This window comes from Megalopta genalis, chromosome 3, assembly GCF_051020955.1.
Source record: "Megalopta genalis isolate 19385.01 chromosome 3, iyMegGena1_principal, whole genome shotgun sequence".
Taxonomy (NCBI): Eukaryota; Metazoa; Arthropoda; class Insecta; order Hymenoptera; family Halictidae; genus Megalopta; species Megalopta genalis.
In genome coordinates, this window is record NC_135015.1 from 1,162,417 (window position 1) to 1,188,905 (window position 26,489).

Below are 26,489 nucleotides of genomic sequence, written 5' to 3' on the forward strand. Positions count from 1 at the left end.
TTTAGAAACCAGAAATAGAGCAGATAATCAGATTACGTCATGCGAGAGACCAATCCTTTGAACTATGAGCGGTGTTAATAGAGGTTCGAAATTACATTTCCTTTTCAAAATAGAGAGAAAATAATTTTGTAAGACGCGTTCCGCCGGCATAGGGCAGTAGCATTCAGTGCTGATTCGATCCACTCGTAAGTCTGAAAATTGCTCCATCGCGGTGATTTTCTCCTGTACATCTCCTGTACATCTTGTTTTTCAAATGTATACTAAACATTATCAATGAAAATCTATACGTTTCAAGTGTCCTCAGGTGCCTTACACTAATAAATTAATACTCTTTCTATTTATTTATTTATCCATTCAGCCTCGTGGCTAGGAATTGGAATAATGTAATATTAAACTTCGTCATCTGATTTAACAGAGTTCTCAGAACACAGTTATGTAAATTGAAACTGTATTACTGCTACTGTTTATAGGAAACGTTTACTCAAAACTATAAATCATGAAAAAGCTCAATTCTATTGAACGGTCTATTCAGTGTCAAACCAGATTGTGGCAGCATATCGAAAATTCCAGGAACTTATAAAATGTAATATAAAACTCGAATCCAGCAGAACCTCTATTATCCGAAATCATCAAGGGAGCATGAGTGTTCGGATAATAGAACAGTTACTAGTTCCAGTGCTGGGTATTATCTTTATCAATAATTATAGGGTTGGCAACTAAGTAATTGCCGATTTCAGTTATAGATGTCTCTCACTCCCATTTTTATGATAACCGTAAAAGTTATATTATAAAATTATTATTATTATGTTATTTTTTATTATCCGTGAATGTTAGCAACTGGACAAATTGAATGCAGCGGTCAAGAAAAAGCGACCAGAATTGGTCAATCGTAAAGGTGTCATTTTCCACCAGGATAATGCCAGGCCGCACACGTCTTTGTCCACTCGGCAAAAATTGGTGGATATTGGTTTACCACTTATTTCGATCCCTGGACAACTCCCTTCGTGGTAAAACTTTTAATGATGATGACGCTGTAAAATCTCACTTAACTCAGTTTTTGGCCGAAAAGGATCAGACTTTCTACGAGCGTGGAATTTTCAAGTTGTCGGAGAGATGGCAAAAGGTCATCGAACAAAATGGAAAATACATTACAGATTAAACTTCGTTCCAAGTAAAAAAAATTTTTTATTTCATTGAACAAATCGGCAATTACTTAGTTGCCAACCCAATACATTGATCTACTTGCGTGTAGAATTCAGATGATCGTGGTTGCACCGTACTATGTCATTTTATCTTCGATTTACAGAAATTGCTGACGATGTCAAGAGACGAAGTTATTTCTATAATTCTGCCTAGAGAAATGCAGAAAATCTATGCAGCTCTCTAGGCAATGTCTATTTACCTGGGATCTTTTCCAGAGTGGCCATCTCGTGTATAGGCGATCGAAGGGGTTTGCGCACGGTGGCGTAGTACTGCTCGCGCTGCTCCATGTTCTGTTTATTGTCTAAAGCTGCGGCGGTTTGGGCGTCATGGAGGCTCGCGATTTCCCCTATAAACGGACCTACGGTCATCGTCATTAATCGATTACCGGCCGCGCGTACACGTGCACGTCTCCTAACGTGTAATACGTGTTACGTGTCACGGAAATGCAGGGTCTACTAACGTTTCCGGAAACAGTAAAAGACCGCGCCAGCGGCGGTGATAATCGCCAACGAGCACAGTATCAGCGGGATAATCAGCTTCAAATCCGAGTAGACCGAGTTGTGCTGAGGTATGAATTGATCGATCTCCACGGCTGGCACCGTGCTGCTGGTGTGAGATTGCAAAGTCGTTATTCTGTACTCGGCAACTGAGAAACCCGCGTTATTGTGCGCTCTTATTCGTATGTCGTAGGTCGTTCCAGATTGTAGTTCGCTGAGCGTGTATGTCTTTTGTACCTGTACAACGAATAAGACATACTCGTTACTAGGGATTTCAAAGATTTTCGACAATTGCTCGAGCATTACGCCACGCATTCGTTCGCCTCGAACACTGTCGACGACTGACTTGCTCGGAACGGTAAATCTCCGAGAAAAGAGTACTTAAATTCGATCGAGTTATTATCGATGGATTTGTTTACTACAGCTTCTAACTTCCCACTGCGAAAGCAAAATTAACACTGTAATGGTTCCATAAAATTGCTTAATTTCGATTCTATGCAACTAGTTAGTTGTTTTTACGAGCACACTCGTCAAGAAGAATTGGCAACATTTTGTGGTATGACGAGTATACTCCGTTAAAAACGGCTAACTGGTTAAATTCAGTAAGTAAATAAATGTTGGTAATAAAACTAAAAAATGAAACAGACATTTCATTAGAACTTAATTCTTTGTGCAACAGTCACAGATACACTTGTTAAAAAGATTGTAACAGCTAACTAATTAAGTGGGAATTATTAGATTTGGGGACAGTGTTTCAATTCAAAGATTGACACAGCGGAGACATTACTTAAATTTTTCAACAATAAAGCCAATAGCGAAACGTATTAAATTAATTTTTCTCATTATGTAATGAGGAATTAGGAAGGAAGGACCCTTAGGAAAGTATACATCTCTGACAAAGATTTGAGATTTTCGATTTCGAAGTTCACACACACAATCTCATTAAGAAAATCGTAATACCAATGCAATTAATTGTTCGTGTTTTCTAACCATATAATGTGATAAGGTTATAATAAAGTATTATTAATATAAGGTTGGTAATATACTTAAGATCAGCTGTGGAAAACGTTATAAATTTTTTTAAAACTGAACTAAACGACCTGAATTTTTTTAGATCGCGAATATCGCAGTTTTGTCACGATTTTTGACACTTTCGATCAATAACTGATAGAAATCTACAGTTTTTTAAAACCTTTCAACGTTTGTAGTTTGACTCTGCGTTAACAGATTTCGATAAAATTTTCACCATGCATATAAGATACCGAAATCTACAAAACGCATTTATTAACTTTTCGTTATAAGCTAGTTCTTTTATTATCTAAAAAAAAATGTAAGTCTTTTAGATCAATTTTAAAAAATTATACCGTTCTTCAAGTGATCTCAAGTGTATGGCCGGCACTGTAAAAAGGGTATTTTATGTGAGCATCGCCTATCTTCTTATAAATCGAGTCAATCTTTCTATTCGAACATATATCATAATAAAATTCGCGTAAAATTTAAACGAATTCAAGCTTGTCACTTTAATGTGTGTGTGTGTGTGTGAGGCAGCATACATCTAACAAATGAAAATGTAATTAAAAGAGATCCTAGGAATGTTGAAGGATCAACTCGTAGGTTACTGCGAGGAAATTATCATGAGTAGTCTGCGGATTGTATGCATTCATGACAGAAATAAATAGATAAAACTAGTAACAATAGAACAATTAAAGAAAGTTACACAAAGTTTTCTTTATTCTGCCTATAGATCCGCAGTCCACGCGATTATTTTTAGAGAATCGAAGCAAAGAAGTGACTCGTACTTTCAAGTGGATCGAATGATAAATCAAAGGAACTTGGTCAATGCAAAATCAAAGGTCTCGTAAATGCAACATTTCTGGCAGCGATCGTGAAAAATATTAGCATGTCTCGCGGTGTTCGATACCTCGATATTATTCGACACCAACGTCCAAATGTCTTCGCCGCTTCTCCGGTACTCGAGCTCGAAATATGTGATCGGACAGCCGCCATCGTTCCACATGGCCAGATGAAGAGTGATCCAGGATACGTTCACCGTCAAGAATTTGTCGCCGTTGCTCGGCGAGTCGTCCGGCTTTGAGCCCTTCGTAGTCGCCTTCTCGATCTCGCTCGGCGATCCCATGCCGATCCGATTGTATGCGGTCAAATACATCTGATAAACGTTCCCGCACCAAAGCGGCGACAGCACGAAACTGTTGATCTTGTGGGAAACCTTCACCTCCTCCCATTCGCCGGCCTCCCGCTTGTAGTGGAGAATGTAACCCCTGATTGGGGCTCCGCCATCGTCGCCGTTCTTCCACTGGACGTTGATCGAATCACTGGTAGCACTGGTGGCGTGGAGCAACGGGGCCGCTGGCGGAACTGCAAAACGATTTCTGACGAAATTATCATTTTCACCGCTCCGCCATTTCACCGGCGGCGTTACTCTCTCGACGTTTTCCCGATCGAATTAATACGGCGTCCGACGATTTTTCGCGATTCTTAAACGATCGCGTAGACAACAGGGTGATTCTTATTTCTCGACGTTCGATTTTCTCTAGTCTTATCCAGCGAATCTGGATAGAGTAAATTCTCCCTAATTGTTATTCAGCTTGTAAACAAAAGTGGACAATTTGGAAAGATTGACACGATTATTCGAACTCGGCGGCTCATTTTTATGGTTGCCGATTGTCAATTATAAAAGCGAGATGCAAGGCTCGAATAATCGTATCTTCTCTTCCCGAATTGTCCATTCTAGTTTATAAGTTGAAGGAAAATTAGGGAGAATTTGCTGTACATCGATTCTGATGAAAGTTTTGGGAGAGAGAGTTTTCGGAAAAAATTTTTCGGACAAAATGCTTTTTATCATCTATGTTACGTTGGTTCGTGAACGAACAAATGTCTCATTCACAATTTTCGTCGCCACTATTTTATGAAAGGGTTGTGGACTCGTGACCGTGTTGTTACTTATTAAGAGAATCTGGAATAGTGAACTTGCCAATGTTTCTATTTTATGGTAAATCTTAAAGATTTTGTATACTTTTTTAAAAGAAACACGTAGGTCTCATCATGATTGACTTAAAGAATTGCGTTTTAGTCATAACGTTTAACATTATTTCAAAAGTAACGAAATACAATTATGTTTGAAAATGAAATGAAATTGTCGACACGTTTGCTAACAGCGTCACTAGCGCACATAGTCATTACTTAATTTCTCTCATATTAAATAATATATCATATCCACTAATAAAGTATGATAAAAATTGTCGTCAAAGAGGTGTTACGAATTCTCTAAACATTATGCTACGTGTTGAAATTTTAAATGGTGTCATTCGTAAAATTGGTCGACGTTGATAGCGTACGTGTTAACGTTTTAAAATTGTTTGTTTTTCGCTTGCAGATTTTACACATATGAATTTCTCACCAAGTGTTAAAATTTAGGATGTGAAGAGTAAAAAGAAGTTTGATCTCTCTAGCTATGAACAAGCTTAATGGGCACTCTAATGAGCAAACTTCGTTGATCCGATGACCGTCCACTTCATCGATCGATAATACGAAATGGAAGAACACTTCGTCATTCGCGAATACTTTATCACGAACACTTCGGACACAGGTCCTTTATTATTAAATCATACCGTCGGACACTCTGTATCTTGTATTAGGCACTCTAGAAGCATCGTTAGTCGCGGCATTATCATCCTTTCTCTACACATCATTCCCGAAACATCTGCGTACAGTAGAACCTCGATTATTCGAATTAATCAAAAGACATGGATGATAGGATATTATTCTCATTATTTACTGTAACTAAATTCTCTTAGCGAGTAAAAGTAAAATTATAAATTCTCTTAGTAAGTAAATCCTCCTTCATTCACACTCAGATTGTATACAAAATGGACAATTTTGGAAGAGGAAATATGATTATTCGAGCCTTGCGGTTCGTTTTTATAGTTACCAATTGTCAACAACAATGAAAATAAGCTGCAAGGCTCGAATAATCCTATCTCCTCTTCCCAAATTGTCCAAATTTCTGTACTTGGTTACAAGGTGAAATTGAATTTTTACTGATTTGTAGAGCAAATCGTGGTTCGTGTTTTGTCTTAGACCGCATTGTTCACCTGCGGCACGTGTTCATATAATAAAGAGTTCATATAATAAAGTTCGGATAATCGAGGTTATACTGTGTATACCAAATTATTTTACACGAAACTTTACACGAACGCGTGTTGACTGCAATATTACAGTAAATTTTCTCGAATTGATGCTCAGCTTGGAAACAAAAATGGACAATTTGGGAAGAAGAGTTGTCGACATTAGACGACTTCTCAATTTGTCCATTTCTGTGTACAAGCTAAGAATCAATTGGGGAGAATTTGCTGTACTCATAAGTAATCTTTAAAGCGGTAATAGTAGTCGAGTGGCGCGTGAACATAGTCTTAGGATTTTAAGAAATTGCATGGATTGAATGAAGTTGAGGGACAATGGCGAACAGGTTCGAAGTTTATGCGATGAAGTGTAGGATTCGTAAAAGCTGGCTACGAGGTGCAACGTATGTGTGAAATCATAAGACTGTGGAATGTTTGGGATGTTTGACTCTGATAGAAACAGGAGGGTGTCTATGATTAATTTTAGACGTAAAAAGACGGAAGTATACTCAAGGGATTTATATGTTCAGACTGTTCTCCATCTCGTCGAGTTATCCTTCTCCGTTCGAGAACTGACGCGGAGCGCCTCAAAGGAGAAACGCGGTAAAAGAAAAACTCCAGTTAATAAGATCATCCTCCTACTCGTGGGGATAAGATACTTCTTAATTGTGTAATTTCTTAGCTCCACTGTTTGAGGATATTTTCTGTTCTTTGCTTTAACGATGGCTGCGCGAGGAACGGAATTGTTCTCACGGTTAAAAGGACCCTTGAGGTATTCCGAAGCGTCGGAACTGCGCGAATGCAAACGACAGGTCCGGGTTAATTCTCATTGAATTTTTCGACGGGATAACTCGAGACGGGTACCTTGTACGGTCAAACGATGCGTAATCTGGTCGGAACCGAAACGGTTCTCCACGTAGCACGTGTAGTTTCCGCTATCGTCCCTGTGAAGATCCATGATCTGCAGTGAACCATTCTGTAACAGGGACACTCGCGCCGACGACTTCACCGTTTGGCCCCATTGTTTCCACGTTACCGACGGTTCTGGCTTCCCGACGCTTTGGCACGGTAACGTTACGTCCTGCTTCCAGGGAATCACCAGCACTGTGCCGAATGAATATGTCGCCGCCCGAACTGTAATGAACACCAGTTAAATAAAATATTTCCGAAGTTTTTAATGTTTCATATAGTTCCATCGCAAATAGTTTGCCACGACTTTTATTGATCGGACAACTGTTCATTCAACTCATTGCACTTAAAGAATTTTCTTAGATCACCTATTAACAAATCGAAGGTATTAATTTGTGAAGTAGTAAGTAACGTTTTATTAAATTATAAAATAAACAGCATAATAGATTTTTTAAAACAAACATTTTTAAGTTTTAGGGTACCGTAATCGTCTTGTTACGTTCTTTGAGAAGGAATATTCGGTTGCAACGGGTTAATCTTTGAAGCTTCCAATGTACTCTTATGTTCGATAAAAAGAATTTCAATTCCTGCTTCAGGAATTGTGATTCATAAGTGTAAGACTGAGTATTCAAATTTTTAAAATCGACTTTCTTCCAAGCGAAAGAATAATAAATTTCTACTTATATATGACAGTAAATCCGTTGAAAATGACAATTTTCCAAGAAATTAAATAACATGATTAATCCATATTCATTCTTTTGAAAATTATATTCGCCTTTTTCAAATTACATTCAACATTTTGCAAATCAAACTCATTTTTCTGCAAATCAAATTCACTCCAATAATTACTTATGAAATGGAATTTCAAGTTTATATTTAATATGAATTTATATGCTCTTACTTACGAAATTATGCAAATTTCATTGCAAATAATTAAATACGATAATTACTACGGAAAGTACTGTTCGTTTTTTAATTAAAAGGTAATAACATGTTTTCAATACTTTTATGAATATTTACTGAACAATATTATTTCTATCGTGTATTATTATTATTTCTGTCCCAGTTTGATGGTAATTTGTAAATTCCATTTCTGTAAAATAACTCGGTTTCGGAGGCGTAAGCTCGGGCAGTGTTTAGCTGACATCTGCTTAATTTTGGAATTACCTTCCCATCAAGAAATTTTACAGGGAAGGAAACAGATGATAGTCGGATGATGCTAGTTCCGGAGAGTATGGCGGATGTCGGAAATTATATTTTCACCAAAAACATTCACCAAATTTCCACACCTGTCTGTAGCATTTTTACCTTGTTTGAATTCGTACAGAATGCAATGTCATAAATGAACTTTAGCAATATGCGACCGAATCTTACTTAACACGTTTAATTAATATAACCGAAACTGGATTGCTACTAACATGGTAACTAGATTCTTGGAATTTTACAATACTTTAGTGACATTCTGTTCGTTCTGTGGTGATGTTCGCCGATACTCGCCAGCAGATGGCTACCTTTTCCGTCATCACCTGTCTAAGGCCCGCTAGATAGCCTTACTGATAAGTTCTCTGGCAGGCCCAGGATGAAACGCGCCCTTTCTTTCCGCACATCATGTGCAACGCCGTCAAACTTCGAATGTATCACGATATAAATGAATTTCCAAATCCGGTTAAAAATTAGTGTCACTCATATGCAACAAACAGGGCAGTCAACCATTGTTTCAGTCAATGTAGAAGAACACACACGTAGAAATACAGTGTTAAAAAGAGGCAGGCATATACAGGGTGTCCCAAAATTATTGTATAAGCGAGAAATGAGGAGTTTAAAAATAAATAAAAAAACTTTGACCAATGAGAGGTGAGCTCGGCTGGCGCGAGGCGGCCGAGCCTATGAACCGTCGAAATCCAGTGCCTCGGCCGCTTTGCGTTAGCCAAGCTCGCCTCTCATTGGTCACTGTTTTTCGTTAATAACTCGTAAATGAAGCCACGAATTGCATTTTCGCTAAGGAAAAAGTTACTTTGAATGACCTCAGGAACCTTCCATTTCTCGCTTATACAATAATTTTGGGACACCCTGTGTGTACATTTCGAACGAACACGTTCATACGTGTTGAAACTTGTGATAACATTAACGGACAGAACTTTCCGGTAGACCTAATATTTATGAAATTTCGTTCAATTTTTAAATTCAATAAGATCTGCAATAGGCTTAGCTTGGAGTGCTAGAAGGTGAATATGCTCTGCAAAGGGATTCATTTAGGATGCGCAACCTGCATTTATATTATTTGATGCATTTGATTCGAAAAAAGGCCGAATAAGACTTGCAAAAGGATGAATGTATCCAGAGAAAGTGAAAACGACCTGCTGAAGGATGAATTTGATTCGAATAGCTGAATGTGACCCGCGAAGCGACGAATTCGATCTGAGAAAAGGCGAGTATGAGCTGACAAGGGATGAATATGATTTGTGAATAGGTGACTACGAATTCGGAGTGCAAAGCTAGTACTTACCCTCGCTGGAAGGCATGATGGTGATAGGCTCCGTTCGCGGTCCCTCGCCTACCGAGGTGACAGCGGCGATGCTGAACGCGTACTGATTCCTCTTCTGCAAACCTTCGGCCTGATAGCTGGTCTGATGCGGTTGCAACGAGCGTTTATACCACTCTCCCTCCGGGCCGACTCCGCGGATATGAACGTTGTACGACGTGATGTTCCCATTGCTTCTGAGGGGCGGTTGCCAGGAGACAATAATTGATGTCGCCGAGCTGACGACGGCCTTCACGCCGGCCGGTACATCGGGCAGGTCTTCCTTGGTAACGCAATAGTGGGGCGACGAGGTGACCCCGTCCCCAGCCCTCGTCGAGGCCAACACTTGGACAGAGTAATTCGTATACTTGCCGAGGCCGTGGATCGCAACAGTCAGCGCGTTCGTGATCGTCTCCGACTTTGTGGTCTCCGTGAGCGCGTCCATATTCTCCCATATCACCTTGTAGCCGTTCAAGATCCCGTTCAGAGTGTAGTCGGGTGGTGCCTCCCAGGAGACTTGCAGTGATTGCGAGGAGAGCGCCGTGCATCGTATGTCTTGCGGCGGGCTGCTCGGCACTAAGGACATTTCGATGGTGTCAGAAATCAATTACGTTTGTCTATCGAGGCGGGTGCGCTCGTTCACGGTGATACATGATGGAATCTTCGGGGGGATACCGGGTTTGGTGGCTCATAGGGATAGATCGAGCAGTCGTTCATAAATAGAGTGCGGATCTTTATGCGAAATAAAAATTGTCTAGCTCGTTTGCAGTAGACAGGAGTTAAATTGTTTACATTTTTTATTTGTAATTGAGTTCATTGTTTACATTTTTAATCATTAGAAACAAGTGAAAGCAATCGAACAGCATTGTTGAATTTTTCCTTTGCACAGTGAATTATTCTCTCCAATTGTCCCTCAGCTTGTGAGCAAAAATGGACAATTTGAGAAGAAGAGATACGATTATTCGAGCCTCATCGCTCGTTTCTCGCCAATTGTCAACAACTATAAAAACGAGCCACGAGGATCGAATAATCGTATCTCTTCTTCGCAAACTGTCCATTTTTGTTTATAAGCTGAGGGACAATTAGGGAGAATTTACTATATTTATTCGATTGTAATCGACCTATTCACTTTCGTCGTAAATTTGACGAATGAGAGTCTAAATAAAAAATACGAGATAATTGATATTTTTAGTTTCATTATCATTGATGGGTTACGATTGAAACAAATTATAGGTCAAAGAGAATCGACAGTCAAGAAGTGTAATTAATACATGATATAATATTTATTATCTTAAAGTCGTCAAAAATTTGACCTTTTCGTATCACTTTTGTGTACATGTTTGCACTTCTTTCGCTGTAACATCTTTTTTTTTAACGTCAGCTATTGAAAGCATTGTTTGTACTATTCAATACTCATCCTACTGTACATAAAATAGAAATATCTACAAGTACATCTATCCGCAAACTTGTGTGTTTCTTGGTACTTCTGAACGCTAGTACATGTATTCGTTTGAAGTAGACGAAGCAGGCGATGGCCAGAAATGCTATTGTGTTCGAAAACATGCTTGTCCAATAAATGTTGAAATTCGATTCTGTTGGAAACAAACTTTCCTATTTCCTGCGGCGATCTACATTTACAATTTATTTCGCGAGTACATTCCACGACAAAACCATAAGGACAGAGTTCCGTACGACAAACAATTTCAACAAATTCAACCATTTTTAATATTTGCAATTGTAGTCCTTTTAAAGATGATTTTAATGGCCTTGATCTATGTAATTTATTGGAGGACATTTGAGAAAACGTAAAAAGTTGTGAACGTTTAGCAGATCAATATGACAGCACATTCTGCAGGACATCTGACATTCTGTGCACGACGTTCCAATATAGTATCATCAGATTCATTACAAATGACGGTTTAACCACTTGGCTTATAGTAATGAATCAGACTCGTGACGAAAAATTTGAGCACGATTTATTCAATACGCGTGTTATTCGTTTGTTTTAATTTGGTATTCGTCTTTTGAAAAATTTATGTATACAGGGTGTTAAAAAGAACCATTCAATATTTATATGGTATATAGGATACATTGTAATGAGTAAAAAAGCTTCCGTAAACATAGGTCGAAAGGTCAACCGTTTCTGAGATATAAACATTTTTGTTTGCTAGTATCATGATTGACTTACTTATGGGGATATTTAAAAAGCCTAGTGTATTCCTCGCCGATAAACGACTTAGAAGAATTACGTAACCGAATCCACCATGCTTGTCAAGCAATTCAACAGAAATGTGGAATTTTCAAGAGAGTTCGCGACTCTGCAACAAGAAGATGCAAAGCGTGTGTAGAAATGGAAGGTGAACACGTGGAAAATCTTCTGTAAACATCGAAAATTCAGTAGTAAGTCAATCCATGATACTAGCAAATAAAAATGTTTATATCTCAGAAACGATTGACTTTGCTTTTTTACTCAATACAATGTATCCTATATACCATATAAATATTGAATGGTCTTTTTGAACATCCTGTATAAATTTATTCAACGTTTGCAATTCAAATTGAAAAAACCATATTCTCCTATATTATCGTATTTATATATTATCCGTGTTCATTCTGTAAAACACATGGCTACTAATGTAACACTCCACAGTTAACGCGGTTATATTCAAATAAACTGTGTATAAATAAATAAGTTATGAATGACAAGAAAGTTCTGATGATTGTAGCAGCAGAGCAAACCATAAACCACAAGGCAATGAGGTTGACCTTTATGTACATACAAAATATCAAAATGGTGGCAAAACTATAAGTACTTTCACCTAACAATAAAACTAATAGTAAAACAATAACAAAATAAAAATATGTGTTGTGCGCAGAAAACACTACTTGTTTTATGACTTTGCCGTGCCTAAAAGTGAATGTTTTCATTGCCACAAGTAAATTGCGGATCTTTGTACAAAATAAAGATTGTTCCCATCAATTGCAAAACAGAGAAGCCAAACAAGAGTTTTATCTTTCTTCAATAATTTCAATAAATTGAAATTAATTCTTCTTTTCTCAGCATTGTTATAATCTATTAGGTCATTAAGTATGAAAAGTCCTAAAACATCAAGTTTGATATCCGATGTTTCCGATATTTCACTAAGAAATATGAGAAATATTTCACTAAGATATTTCTGCTTTTTTTTGCATTGAGAAGGGATTGCTAGTTTAGGTGTATATTTTGATTAATTATATTACTTCTTGCCCGAGATACGATAAACTAAACTTTCAGTCTCCAATCGGACATTACGTACTTAATGACCTAATAATCACTGTTTTAAATTGCACCTATTCATTTTCACCATTAAATCATAGAGATCCGCAGTCTAGTTAAAAGCTTCGCGATTACAGCCGCAAAGGTCGGTTCTCGTTCACAGCATAGATTCGTATGATTTCGTGGACACCATTGTCCAACAATTTTGCCGCGGAGTGTAGATATTCCCTCCGTTTGGTGGAACATACTTGACCAGCAGCCGCCCAACATATTCCCATCGTGTAAACGGTCTACGATTCCACTATCTCTCTGGTCAGCCACTTCCGTTGCATCTTGTACGTAATGCAACCGAGGGGAAGAAAGTTTTCGAAACAGTCCGAACTTTCTATTATTTCGCTGCCGTTACAGTAAACTCTCGTCGACGGGGCGCGGCGGACGGGGATAGTCTAGCGGCAGCTCGAAAATCTGGGAGGAGATTCAGCCGGTTCAGCTCGGAATCTGTTTATTTCGCGCAAGATGTCCGTAAGAAACATTCCGCGGCGGAAGTTCGAGGCGTGGAAAGCACTTCGGAGTTTAACCGAGCCGCATTCACGATGCCCGGGATTAAAGAACTTATTTGCAAGCAGATCAGTTCCAGGCAGCCCGGCTCGCCCCCGCTTTTGAATTTATTATTTATTCGAGACTCGACCGGATATACGGTGGTTGGTATTCATAGCGGAATCCACGATAGGCTCGCTAGCCTCCAGCATTATACTGTTCATGAATTTTTGAACGCGGTTCAACCGCATTCGTTAAATCTGGCCCTGCTAATACCGCAGGCCCTCCTCGACCCCGCCGCGCTCGACTGCCGAACCCATTGATCGGGAATCAAATACGGTAATCAAGGACCGAACAACTGTGCTGGAATCTCGATGAGATAAGAATCTGCTACTTACCGTCCTCGAGGGTGGTCGCCACCACTTCCGGCGTCATGGGACCCTGGCCGAGCGCGTTGTACGCCTGCACGACCACGCTGTACTGCGTGAACTTTTTCAAGTTCGTCAGTTGGTATTGTCTGCCTGGCATCGCGTGTCTCGCTAATCCTAGGGCCACGCTGGCTGTAGAAATTGGTCTCTCGACGGTCCTGTAGGTGTACTGGTCCACTGCCAACCTGGGCATCGCGATAACGTTTAACTCTTCCCGCGGCGGAACTTTTAATAGTCGGTTATTACAATAGACCGCGAGGCGCGAAGAATATTCGTTAATAATTAACACGTTCTCGGCCCCATAATCGCCGTTCGCCATTAAATTCTCGCAAGGAAGACTCGTCGAAGATTAACAAAGCCATCGCACCACTTAGAATTTAACGAACTCCGATTCTACCGAAGCGACAGATAGTAATCGCATTTTTTCTTTGGAGAAGAAAACAGCAAATATCGTACAACTTGACTAATTTTCGTGTCTGGCATGATCAATTAAAAAAAAAGACGCAACGCGGTTATTAGGTTGCTAACTTTATGCATTTATCTCAATCTCTGGTTCTAAAGATTAGAAAGATTAAAAGCAATTTATAATGTCGGTGTACTACTTTTGTTCTATTATTAATATTATTAAAGATGGAACGAAACACCTGTTTGTTGCAACAGACATGAACGATTTTTATTTTGCAATAGGATCCGCTGTCTGATGATCATTGTAGGTGAATCATATATTTTTTGTGTAAAATGGAATTTCTTTCATAAACTAAGAAATATTATTAATTATTCTGAATACACGCGTTTCTTTGTACTCTAAAAGTACACGGCATAAATGTGTAAATAGACCTGACGGAGTACGATTTAGGTGACTTGTACGTATTTGGCAATTTTTTCTACTGTTCCGAATATTAACCCTCGAACGACAGACTTTCCTGATAAAATATAACTGGCTATACTTACGATCATTTATCATTTAATTAGCCAATTATTTTCAACATATTTTTGAAGGTATTCTTTCTAGATACCGCAATGTTTTTACAAGCTTCGATGAAAATCGAAATCAGTTGTCAGAAACATGACATTAAAATATGAAATTTTGCAGTCTGAACGTTCGAATCGAGTCCGCCGTTTGAGTGTTAAAAATACGGAGCCTTCAAAGTTACGACGTTTTTATCGAGATTTGACAGGATTTTATTGCGATTCATGCGTGGACAGATCGATTGATTCGATCATTTTCCCGTAAAAAGAGTTTACGTCGAAAGCACACGAGAAATGAGGACGGGCTAAGAAAGATCGAAAAGATTGATTACCATTCCCGTTATTCGAGCAATAGCGAAATGGCGAAAAATAAAACGCGGGCGAAGCATGCGAATGCGGCTGGACGTTACGGAAATATTTCAATGTCAATGTTTTTCGAAGGAAATAAATGAGAAGGTCGGCTGCGCGATCCCGCTATTTATCACGGGAGCGTGAAAGTATGGAATATCAGTGTTATTCGAGGAACACGCGAGCCGATCGTAATTTGGTATGCCGCGGCGGAACAGGAAACGTATTCGTAGCTATCAGGAACCGCATCGTTAAAGGGCGCCGTTCCCCCCGGATCGTTACCGATGTTCCTTGTAGCCGACGTGATAACCGAGTATCACGCCGTTCCATAAATCATGATCAGGTGGATCCCAGGTGACGTTAAACTCAGTCGAGCTGACAGGATCCACCTTGAGATGTCGCGGCGGCCCGCCAGGCTTCTCGCCCTCCGTGGTGGTTTCCAAAATCTGAAAAGAAAAGGGATGCGAATCGAGCGATGCGATGCGAGATTACGCGAACCACCTTCCACTGTTCTCTTCATTTCTATCCGACCGAATCCGTTTTGATCGTTCGCTCGGAAACTCAATATTAGCCCCGTCGATACTAATATTAGGTCTATCGGAAAGTTCTGTCCGTTTTTTAATTGAAATATAACACAATTTTCATACATTTAATAACATTTATTGTAGAATACACTTTCCATCGTTACTTATGACCTCTTGTCAGCGTGATGGCAACTTGTAAATGCCATTTTGAATCTTTTTTCCTGTATAAAGTTTTGCAAAGAGAGAAACAAGTGATAATCGGAGGGTGCTAGGTCTGGGGAGTATGGTGGATGCGACAGAATTTCCCAGCCTAGCTCTGCGATTTTCTGACGAGTCGCCAAAGCAGCATGTGGTCTGGCATTATCATCGGTAGCCATGTTTTCACGATCGCGTCTCACTTAATAATGACATGAGACATCTTTGTTTCAGTTTATTTAGGAGAGTACATGTGTGTAAATTCAATGATAAAGAAAGATGGTCATATATGTCTCAAATCAACATGTGTATATGGATTGAAACTTGAAGTGACACTATTGGACAGAACTTTCCGGTAGACCTAATAATTGATAACATTTGGAATAACGTTCTCAAATATAAATAGTTTTAGACGATGTTGTTTTCCGAATTTTGTACAATCCACGAAATTTCTGTGCGAACACTTACGATTTTCGAGAAAATGTCAATGTATTTCATGAAGTTTTACTTGCAAGTGTGGAGCCTTATGCATACTACGTCGATTTCATTATGAAACGATTTGTATTCTTGAGCTCCGAGTGTTACAAGTCGATGCGCAAATTGTATAGGAACAGATGCATACAGTATCTAAGAAAAGTATTCGTATACTTAGATTTTTTAGAGTAACTCTATGTAAACAAATGACACATTAACGAAGCCTGTATTAATGAATAGTCTCTCGTGTGTAAAAATAATGTGTAAAACAACTATTTTTGTCGCCAAATTGTTTCGAACGCGCTAAAATAAATAAACTTATAATATTAATAATAATAACACATTGTGCACTGTCTCAAACGTTCAAGAGACAAAAATGCATAAAAGAGTAAACTTAGGTATTTACGTCTCATTCGAGACAATGGTGGTAATATACGTTATTAATATTATGATATTTAAAATTTCGCGCGTCACTTTTCAGTACATTAAAATGTTACACATATTTTTTAACAAATTATCATGGTTTCGATGCTGCCTTGTACATTGTTTTTTCTTTTGCAACCTTCCTTCATCATTTCGTAACCATTCATTACTTGTATTAATATATTATGTACCATTTTTATTGAGAACGCTGATGCTCTTATACAAATTTCGTGGATCGTACTTTTTTGCTGACAATGCACTCGCAGGAGAGAATTCAACTCCTTTTTTTGAATTTTTTTTAACCTTTTTGAAGCTGACGATGGTTCATAATTATATTCGTTTTCAAATATCACAATATTTATGTGTTTCAACTTTTATATGTTTCAACTCATAATGCCCCACAAGCATGAACGATAGTTACAATTCGCAAAAGTATGAATTGACAATAATCTGTTTCTTTGTTCTTGAACCACTCAATCTATACATTCAAGTTATGTTTCACAATTATTAACTATAATATTTACTTAACATTTTTATAGAAATGGCGTTCAGTGATTTTGTTAACTGGAGTGGAACATCATCTGTGTGAATAATTGACGCTAGAAGGAGAACAATTGACTAAAAACTCCAACCGAAATGCATCGAAATCAAGAAATTCTCACCGTAACAAAAGTTCCCTAAACAGGATTGACATACGCAAGAATTGTTAATTTGTTTGCAACTCTATATAAAACAAAGAAACGCGTCATTTATGAATCGTTACCGACAGGCAGCTACTTTAAAAGCGATTAGCAGCAATCAACTTGGTTAAAGGAAAATTCGTCTTGAGGCGATCAAGCGCCGCGCCGCGTCGCCCATTCATTTTTAATCGACACGGCTGTTTAGCGTTAAAAGCGGATCAGCGGAGACTCAGCGAGCAAGAAAATTGCTGGTTAATGCAGCGGCGACGATGCTTTTTTAGTAACGGATTGACGTTGCCCGGAATAAATCAGCTTCCGTGCACGTCAGTCACCGGCGCCGAGTAAAAATGGCCCGTCGCGGGAACGGCTGACGCCTGACCAGCAACAAGTAGGAGAAAACGAAGATCGATAGCACGCATTAGGATAGCGATACTTACGTCGCTCGCCTGACTGCGACCCAGTTCGTTCTCAGCGTAAATTCGGAACTGATAAGAGACCGCCGGTCGCAGGCCGCTCACGTGCGCGAAGGCCTGGCTGCCCGGCACTGTCGTGTGGAACGTGTGTTCGTGCCACACTTCTGCAAAACGAATTGCCTCGATTACCAGGAGAAACAGGCTGCGAGTGGAATTATCCATTATCCGTAACCGGCGTTATCTGAATCCTGTACCATCCGAGAGCTTTACTGCTCGAACGTTTTATTAGACGGATAGAGTGTGCCGCTTGTGTGCGACGAATTTCTGGACCATTCTCGCTCGAATTCAAATTGCCACGCACAGAACGTTAACAGGGAACAGCCGTTTTTATTCCGGATCCCTTCCGAGGGTCGAAACAAATGATTTTTTCGTTTACCGGAGTGTGGACGTACTGGCCAGAAAATATTCGATCAAAATGGTGAGTGTCGTTGTGGAACAAAGAATTTCAGCATTCGTACAAAACGGGAGATGGTATTGCATCTATACTGGACAAGCACAATAGATGTGTTAATAACTAGACTCTGAATTTTTGTGGAAAATAAAAATTGTCTGAATCTGTTACTTAATCTTCCAATTAGAATTCGTATTCTAAGTATTTTAAAAAAAATTAACGATAAAGCTACATTCGAAAAATTTTTGATTTTAAATTTAAGAAATTTTTTCTTCTTTCTCTTTGTATATCCTTTTTAATCTAATTTTTAGGACGCATCTGCACAACAAATAATACTGGCACGCGATTTCACATCGAAAAATCAAAATCTCGACCGTGATTTGAGCTTAAATTCGTCTAATTTGTAGTTATGAATTTTGTCGGTTCATTTTAGTCATAAAATCCACAGTCTAATAATAACACAGTAAATGCTCTTGACACTCTACAAAATACAAAATATTTGTGTGTGTGAGTAGCACGTGATGAATTTGCCGCGAAATTTGGGTACGATTAAACAGTTATTCAAGTGAAAGTTCAATTTACTCATTCCGCAGCTTATGACAAAAATAAGAAGTTCTGTGATTTCATTTACTTTTATCGTTAATGAACAAATGATAATGATGGATACTGAGAGTATCTTTGATCGAACTGTTTCTGCCAGCGATTGTATTTTGCGTATACTCATTTGTTTCACTTTACGAAAGTACTATAGTTTTTAGAAGAAGTAGCTTTCCTTGTAGTATGGGCGATAAGGTAAATGAAATTTATGATTGTTCGTAGAAAAGTTTGACCGTAGAATTTTAGATAGAGAGCTTCAACCTTTCTCAGAGTGACAGATTAAATACTGATATATTGTAGTAACTTTTGTTTTTAGCAATATGGGGTCTAATATTGTTAAAAACTTTGCTCTTTGCAGTATGTGGTCGCGTCGCGTAGTTTTTAAAAAAGATAGCACGCTGTGTTGGATGTTACAGTATCATACGTCCCAAACACAAAATTGTACATACGGTATTAAGATACAAAGATATGTCACAATCCTACAGTATCATTTCTTATAAACAAAAAATTGTTTGTACAATACATGCGTCAGCAATTGTATGAAATTGAAGTATATGACTGGATCTGTATAATCCAGTCGAAAAATCTACAGAATCAAGAATATTTTACGTGCTTATAAAAGGCATTTTCATCCATGTTCCCATAAAAATTGATCAGTAAAGAAAGCTAATGATTGTTTTAAAAAACGATTCTAAAATAACGCAGTATATTCAAAATAATATGATAAAATTATTCACAATTAGAAGGACAGAATATAATACCGTCAAACAACTCTGAACACCTCGTAACTATAACGTATTCTAATATTTAGAGTTCTATTAATGTTCTGTAATCAACAAATCTCAGTTTATTTACTTTTATGGCAAGGAGCCTAAGTAATACTCGCCGCAAGGAAAGAAATTGTTGCGTAATTTGAAAAAGCCTCGACAGCACAAAAGCTTTTCATCCACTTAATAGATCCTCTATTCAATGTTGTGGATTTATTTTCTATTAAAGTCCCTGCCGCCTTCGCATTGAAGACTCAACAGTAAATCCGATTACTTAACAGTGTTCTACCTGATTCCCGAGAACTTGAAGTCATAAAGTTCCATTCTCTCCTTATCTTCTACATTTTAGCAATATTACGTCTACTAAAGGTTGTACCTGAGATCATTTTTAACACAATTTATTGAGTTTTCAATTGCGGTATTGATGCAATGACAATGCTAATTTGATGAGTTAAAGAAATCATTTCTTTGCATATAACAATTCTATAGAGTAGAATCCCCCATGTCGCCTACTAAAAATTGCACCACTGTCTCCGTATAATGCGATTAAAAAGTTGCTCAGAAAGACTTATTTTTAATATGATTAAGATTTATTTTTATAAAATAAATCTAATAATAATAATTTTGAAATATGTGCGTTCTTAAATTGTCTTGAAACAGTTTCGCATTAACTCTTGTGCCGTAAGGAAAGGTTGTTTAAAACGTGTATCGTGGAACAGTTATTTCTGTGCAGAATTGATTGTGTTATTTCAAAAAAGAATTAATTTCAATTACAAAGTAGATAATGATTGATTGCCTCAGGGTAAGGCAATTCTGAAGCGAAAGAAGTTTTGACAGACGAGGAAGTTGGTTCAGCACCAGAGAAACAATACCAATGGATTTTAATTTAATACGATTCTGAGGGTGATTATCAGATTTAAGTTGAACCCTATTCTCAATATAAAATTTAAAAAATTACGTTCTTGTTGTTTTAAAATTAAATAAAAGATATATTATTTTGTCATATTAAAAGAGGTCTATTTATTTCTCCATAGCTTTTTGCTCTTTTGAATTCGTGGAACTTCACATTGTAGGCCGCGTCCTAAGGTATTTAAAAAATATGAACTCGCCAGACATTTTCAATAGATATTATCATCTGACCTTCAATAAATAGTCATACTGGCTTAAATCTTCTTATTTTGTCCAAAAAGATTGATACATACAGTAGCGGTCATAAGATGATGCATTTTAATTTCAGTTACACATATATTGTAACAGTTAAGTAATAACAATCTCGACACATACTTTTCTAGAAAAAAGATAGGATAGGTCTAGAAGTACTATCTTTCAATGTACAATTTGGTAATTACAATCTAGAGGTATACTTTTACACTTTGTATTATTTTATAAAATTTCACATTCATTATTTTATTATTTTAATAGATAATGAACGTCTTTAGATTATTCAAAGACAAAGTCGAAAATCGAAAAATAAGTCTTGCATCTGCGACGGCTAATGAACACTGGGCAAATCTGGATGTGCAAAAAATATGATTCTCTAGAAGATTTTCAACCACATTATATTCTACCAATTTGTTTCTTACTTTCTTTACGTCTTAATCTTTTGTCCGTTACTGTACGATCACGAAGCTCCGAACAGCGGTGCTTAGTTTCATTTTGGAAAATTCACAGAAGCATCGCTTTTCAGTCTGAAAGTAGAACTCGTCGAGGAACAATCTATCAAAATTATCTACTTGCCAGACTCGGTTTTATACTGGATAATGTATTGCGTGATAGGGCTGTTGCCATCCTGGCTGGTCATCCAGCTGATGTTGATGTACCGGCTGCCTTTCTCGACGACCCGAAGACTCCGCGGGAAATCCGGCGGCTCTGTTCCAGAACGAGATAAGATCGTTAGCGATCGCCATCGCGATTAACGATCACAGTGTTCGCTCTGTGTTTTGCGTGCAGGTGTTATTACGGGACGCGAACCGTCCAGCCGAAACGCATTTCATTCCGCGACGAGGCGCGCGCGTGCACGCGGTTATTATTTCTGTCGTTCGCTCGGCGCTTGTGCCGGGGACACATTAAATTAAATGGACGAGTTGCCGAGCGCCAGTAGACATTACGATAATTACGAAGAGCGCGACAACATTATCTGCAAATATCAAGAACCCGGAAACATTATCGGAATTGTTTCGTCGCCGCGACTCGCCGCATTATGCCGATAATATTGTTATCGAGGATTATCGGCTGCGATCGATGGGGAAAAAGAAAACGCAGAGGGGAAAAAACGCTCCCGAATGCCCGCCCGTCGTAACGCGTTTGCAATTTTCTGCCAGTTTTATCTCGATTTTCCAGGCGAAGACTCTGCCGATCGGCGCCGATGCCCAAGGATAACGTTAATAATTGAGTTTCGAACCGAGATTGATGCGATTATTTTACTTGCCTCGCCGCGGCGTCGTCGCGCGGATGAATCCTCGACTGCAGGAAGGGGATATGTCGCGGAATTAAAGTTTCTCAGGAACTTCGAAAGGGAATAAAAGTATTCGAGCAAAAAATAACTCTCGAGAAAGTCGACTAATAGCAGTGGGCTAGTTGGCAGACAGCGATGCTCACTATTATCCTGATATAAAAACTCTGAAATGTGACGTTCTCTTCGTTTCCGTTCCGTAATATCATTTCCCGCATCTCCGAACAGTACTTAACGGTTACACAATCAAGTAGACAAGCGTCTTGTTGTCCTTTTTATGTAGTTCATGTTTCATTACGTGTGCACGACGTAAGAATTCCGATCAAATTCATCCTCTTCGTTTATTTCTCGATTTCCACAAATAAATTAATATGAAATTAATTATTCTTGTAACCGCAAACAACTTTACAGTTTAAGTTCTCATTAAAAAGTGATTTTTATTAAATGATTCGTCTTGTATTTTACTTCGTCGCTAAGCTGTAAATGAAAAATTATACAGCATGTTAAAAAAAAGCCATTCAATATTTATATGATATATAGGATACATTGTACTGAGTAAAAAAGCTCTAGTAAACATAGGTCGAAAGGTCAACCGTTTCCGAGATATAAACATTTTTGTTTGCTATTATCATGATTGACTTACTACTAAATTTTCGATGTTTACAGAAGATTTTCCACGTGTTCACCTTCCATTTCTACACACGCTTTGCATCTTCTTGTTGCAGAGTCGCGAACTCTCTCGAAAATTCCACATTTCTGTTGAATTGTTTGACAAGCATGGTGAATTCGGTTAAGTAATTCTTCTAAGTCATTTATCGGCGAGGAATACACTAGGCTTTTTAAATATCCCTATAAGTAAGTCAATCATGATACTAGCAAACAAAAATGTTTATATCTCAGAAACGGTTGACCTTTCCTTACTCAGTACAATGTATCATATATACCATATAAATATTGAATGGTTCTTTTCTGAACACTCTATATAATGAAATGAATAATCTGTTGAAACTATAATGTGTCGTACGAAAATTCAATAGCGTCGATGAAGAACATGTCCTTTCCTAAAGTTGTTTAACTTCGTTAAACACAAATTCAAGAAATATTTATTAAATACTAAATACGAAATATTAGAATATAGAGTTTCATTTTTTGCAGTTTAGTGTTTTTTTATTCGCCATAAAAATCGCGAATACCTTGTATGTACAGACGGATCGTCATTTCGTCGTTGCCATGCTCGTTCGACGCGATGCAAACATATTTCCCGCTGTCCTCGCGGCTGGTGCTGAAGAACTCGAGGATGCTGATCATTCCGTCCGTTGTGTTGTCCTCCTTCAGCATGTAACGATAATCGGACAGTTTTTGTTCCAGCTGCATGCCGTTCTTCTTCCAAAGTATTTTCAACGGATGATCGCCTTTCGCCTCGCATCGCAGTGATGCGTTCGAACCAAGTCTAGCGGTTTGATTACGGTGCTTCTCCACGAACTTCGCCGGAACTGGGTGCAAATAATCCGGAATGTCAATTATTCGCTGCTTGGTTAAAGCGAGGGATGATCAAAGGAATCGGATGTGCGTCGTTCATATTGAAATTTTCAAACACCGCGTCTAATGCACATTAAATACAGCGTGCTTTTGGTAAATTAATTTAACGCTGGAACTATCGAGTTCGAAATGCGACTAATGTATATTGTTTTTTTAACAATGACAAGATTAGATTTATTTGATATCTTTGTACGATTTTTGTTATAATATATGCTTGAGTAAAGAAGTTTATCCGAAGAGTTTTCATTGAAACATTTTTATAGCATCAGAAATCGTGTTGTGTGTAGAAAAATGAAAACCAGTAATATGTACTAATTTCGTAGGTTTAATGTTACCGTATTTCTCGATACCAATTCTGGTAAAACATGCTCTTTACTACTCTTCTGAACATAGAATGAATTTGTTAAATGAAATGTTGGATTATTCGAATAGAAAGATTAATGGAATGAATATTTTGTTAATCAAAATATGCACCATTTGTTTTAATACATTTTCGCAAACTTTATGCTTTTAGGGTTTTGATAAAAAAATTCCTCTTTCGAAAAAGTTGCAAAAGGATTAGAATTTGTGAGGGATAAGAAACCCGACATTTTACATCACATAACCTAATACTAACGTAAGGAAATCTGCTTTTCGTTGCATTAATTATGAATATAGGAAGGTACACCTATTGCTTCGCCATAATGTAAAAAATTAATTTTAAATTTTTGTTCATATATTAATGTATGATTTGTTGACATTTCTCGAAGGAAATGGAAGAAAGGTATGTTCAGATAGGGGTGAGTACGTGCAGTTATAGAATTAAACACGAACGAAGTTTAAAATGATGGTAAATTGTACTTTCATTTCAATGAAATGCTCCAGAGACGAATGATGTTGGAAAAGTACGATATTATTTCACAGGGATTTAACAAAATTTGTGAACTCACTAATGCAGAAGCTATGCGAAATGAAAATTGATATCAACAAGGGACATCATACTTATGTAAGGTTGTAGATAGTAATCAAATTAGCACACATGTAGAATATTGGGAAATATTTGTCACATACTTTTTAAAGTTGCCTTTTTTTTATATTTTGAGGGAGAATATAAATCCAAAACTGTGGATAGGAAACTAAACTACCGATTTAAGTTGTTACGTTCAAATTGTGTAGATGTAATTTGAAATGTAATCAATCCTCAAGGCGAATACACTATATCAACGTGGGGTGACTGATCACCAGGGTTAGGAAGTAATTAACTATTTCTACTACAACTATTGAGATTATAAAAGTAGCGTTATGAGTTATCTCTAAAAATATATACAAAATCTTTAAATTTGTTATTATTATATATTATTAATGCTAAATCTACCATGTCAGTCAAAATGACCGATCTTCGCAAATTATTGAAATTGTGTAGACTCTTCCTTCAGAGCCGATTTAGTAAATTCCTTTGTACAAGTTTACATTCTAATAAAAATGGCGAAAAGTCTAAATAAATTTAGTCTTGTCAGTTTTATAAAAATGTTTGGATACAGCGAATTTGATAAAATTTCTGTGAAGAGTAGTTTTTGAAAAAATATTCGACATATATTTTTCCATCTGCCATCCTCTACTTTGGAAAAGTAAAAACAGCCCTTAAATATTCCTTTTATCTCCCAAGGACTGTTTTCACCTTTTCAACATGGATGATGGCCGATATTTCTCACTGTTCATCAAAACCTATATCTAATGATACATCCTAATTAATCTAAATAAAGGTGCGGACAAGTTGAAACTTTTCTGTCCTATCCGGGGGGGGGGGGGGGGGGGGCTAATTTTTCACAAGCAAATCCAACATTTTGTATATATCATCGAATTTTTAGGATCACCTCTGTACGCAATGCCGCCGACCTCAATACGGTCACACAGTCTAGTCTCTAATGCCGGGATCCATGTGACGTATGCGCAGGTACTGATGTGTGTGCTCTGAGAAACCAATTAAGCAATCCATGTGACGTATCGAACCCGTCCGATAGGACAAAGATCTATGTCCATGCGACGCATGGATCCCAGCCGATGGGACAGAATTTGAGGTTGATGTGCCGCATGGAGCCCGTACCCGAGAGGTTAGTTATTACAAAAATTTAAAAAGTAAAAAGTTTAAAACTTTAAAAATGTTTTTTGCTTCTTTTTATTTCTCTTTTTTTAATTTTTTTTTTTAAATCTAATTCTTAGGACACGTATGCATAGAAGATAAAACTAGAAAAAAACTAAAACTTTAAAAATGTTCTTCGCTTCCTTTTATTTCTGTTTTTTAAAATTTTTTTTAAATCTAATTCGTAGGACACATACGCATAGAAAATAAAACCAGATGATTTCAAATCGAGAAATCAAAAATCCTCCCGCGGTTAGAGGATTAACATGTATATATTTTTAGAAGCAAGACGTGATTATTATTTATCTAAGCCATTATTTTTTGGTCACGAACTATGAACTTGCTTTTCAGTTAGTTATATTTAAAAATGAAATTGAGTAATAATTTTTCACCAAGTCTCATAAATATCGTAATTTATGGACGAAAAAATTTAAGATAATCAATACAAATTCTTGATTCGTATTACCCGAGTACAGTAAATTCTCCCTGATTGACGTTGAAATTGTGCACAAAAGTGTACAATTTGGGAAGAGGAGGCACGATTATTCCAGCCTTGCAGCTCGTTTTTGTAGTTGTTGACAATCGGTAATTATAAAAACGAGCTGCAAGTCTCGAATAATCGTACCATCTCTTCTCAAATTGTCCACTTATGTTTACAAGCCGGGCATCAGGTATGAAGAATTTACTGTACTACCCTATCCTAGGATCAAGTAGTACCGATGACTTCCTGCTTACCATTGACAGTGAGATGCACGATCTTGCTGAGACCAGCGCCGATTCCGTTGACCGCCTCGCATAGATAGAAGCCCTCGTGGTCCTCCTGCACCCTGCCAAAGATCAGCGATCCGTTCGAGTGTATCATGAGGTCATGGGCGTGCTCATGAGCCAGGATATCGCGATAATCGCCAGGTTGTTTGCCGCTCGAGCGTCGCCACGAGACAGCCGGTGGCGGAAACCCGCCCGCTTGACAATGAAGCACCAATCGCGACTTTCCCTCGGAGGCACGAGCATCTTGAGGTTCCACCACCCATCGGGGTGGCACTGTTTT

General features: G+C 37.9%; 1 protein-coding gene across 4 annotated transcripts in view; it reads right to left on the reverse strand.

The window, feature by feature from the left end:
* LOC117227247 (cell adhesion molecule Dscam2) overlaps window positions 1-26,489 on the reverse strand; it is a 424,317-nt gene that overhangs the window by 15,569 nt on the left and 382,259 nt on the right. For 3 of the 4 annotated variants that reach the window (XM_033482339.2, XM_033482336.2, XM_033482338.2), the window contains exons 12-22: window positions 26,177-26,482; window positions 22,977-23,276; window positions 21,069-21,200; window positions 17,541-17,680; window positions 15,090-15,253; window positions 13,461-13,675; window positions 9,255-9,845; window positions 6,704-6,973; window positions 3,622-4,076; window positions 1,664-1,937; window positions 1,403-1,561 (exon numbers count right to left, since the gene is read on the reverse strand). In XM_033482339.2, coding sequence (XP_033338230.2) covers window positions 1,403-1,561; window positions 1,664-1,937; window positions 3,622-4,076; window positions 6,704-6,973; window positions 9,255-9,845; window positions 13,461-13,675; window positions 15,090-15,253; window positions 17,541-17,680; window positions 21,069-21,200; window positions 22,977-23,276; window positions 26,177-26,482 — 3,006 coding nt within the window. The remainder of the gene's footprint in view (window positions 1-1,402; window positions 1,562-1,663; window positions 1,938-3,621; window positions 4,077-6,703; window positions 6,974-9,254; window positions 9,846-13,460; window positions 13,676-15,089; window positions 15,254-17,540; window positions 17,681-21,068; window positions 21,201-22,976; window positions 23,277-26,176; window positions 26,483-26,489) is intronic. The other variant, XM_033482337.2, reaches the window with a different exon arrangement.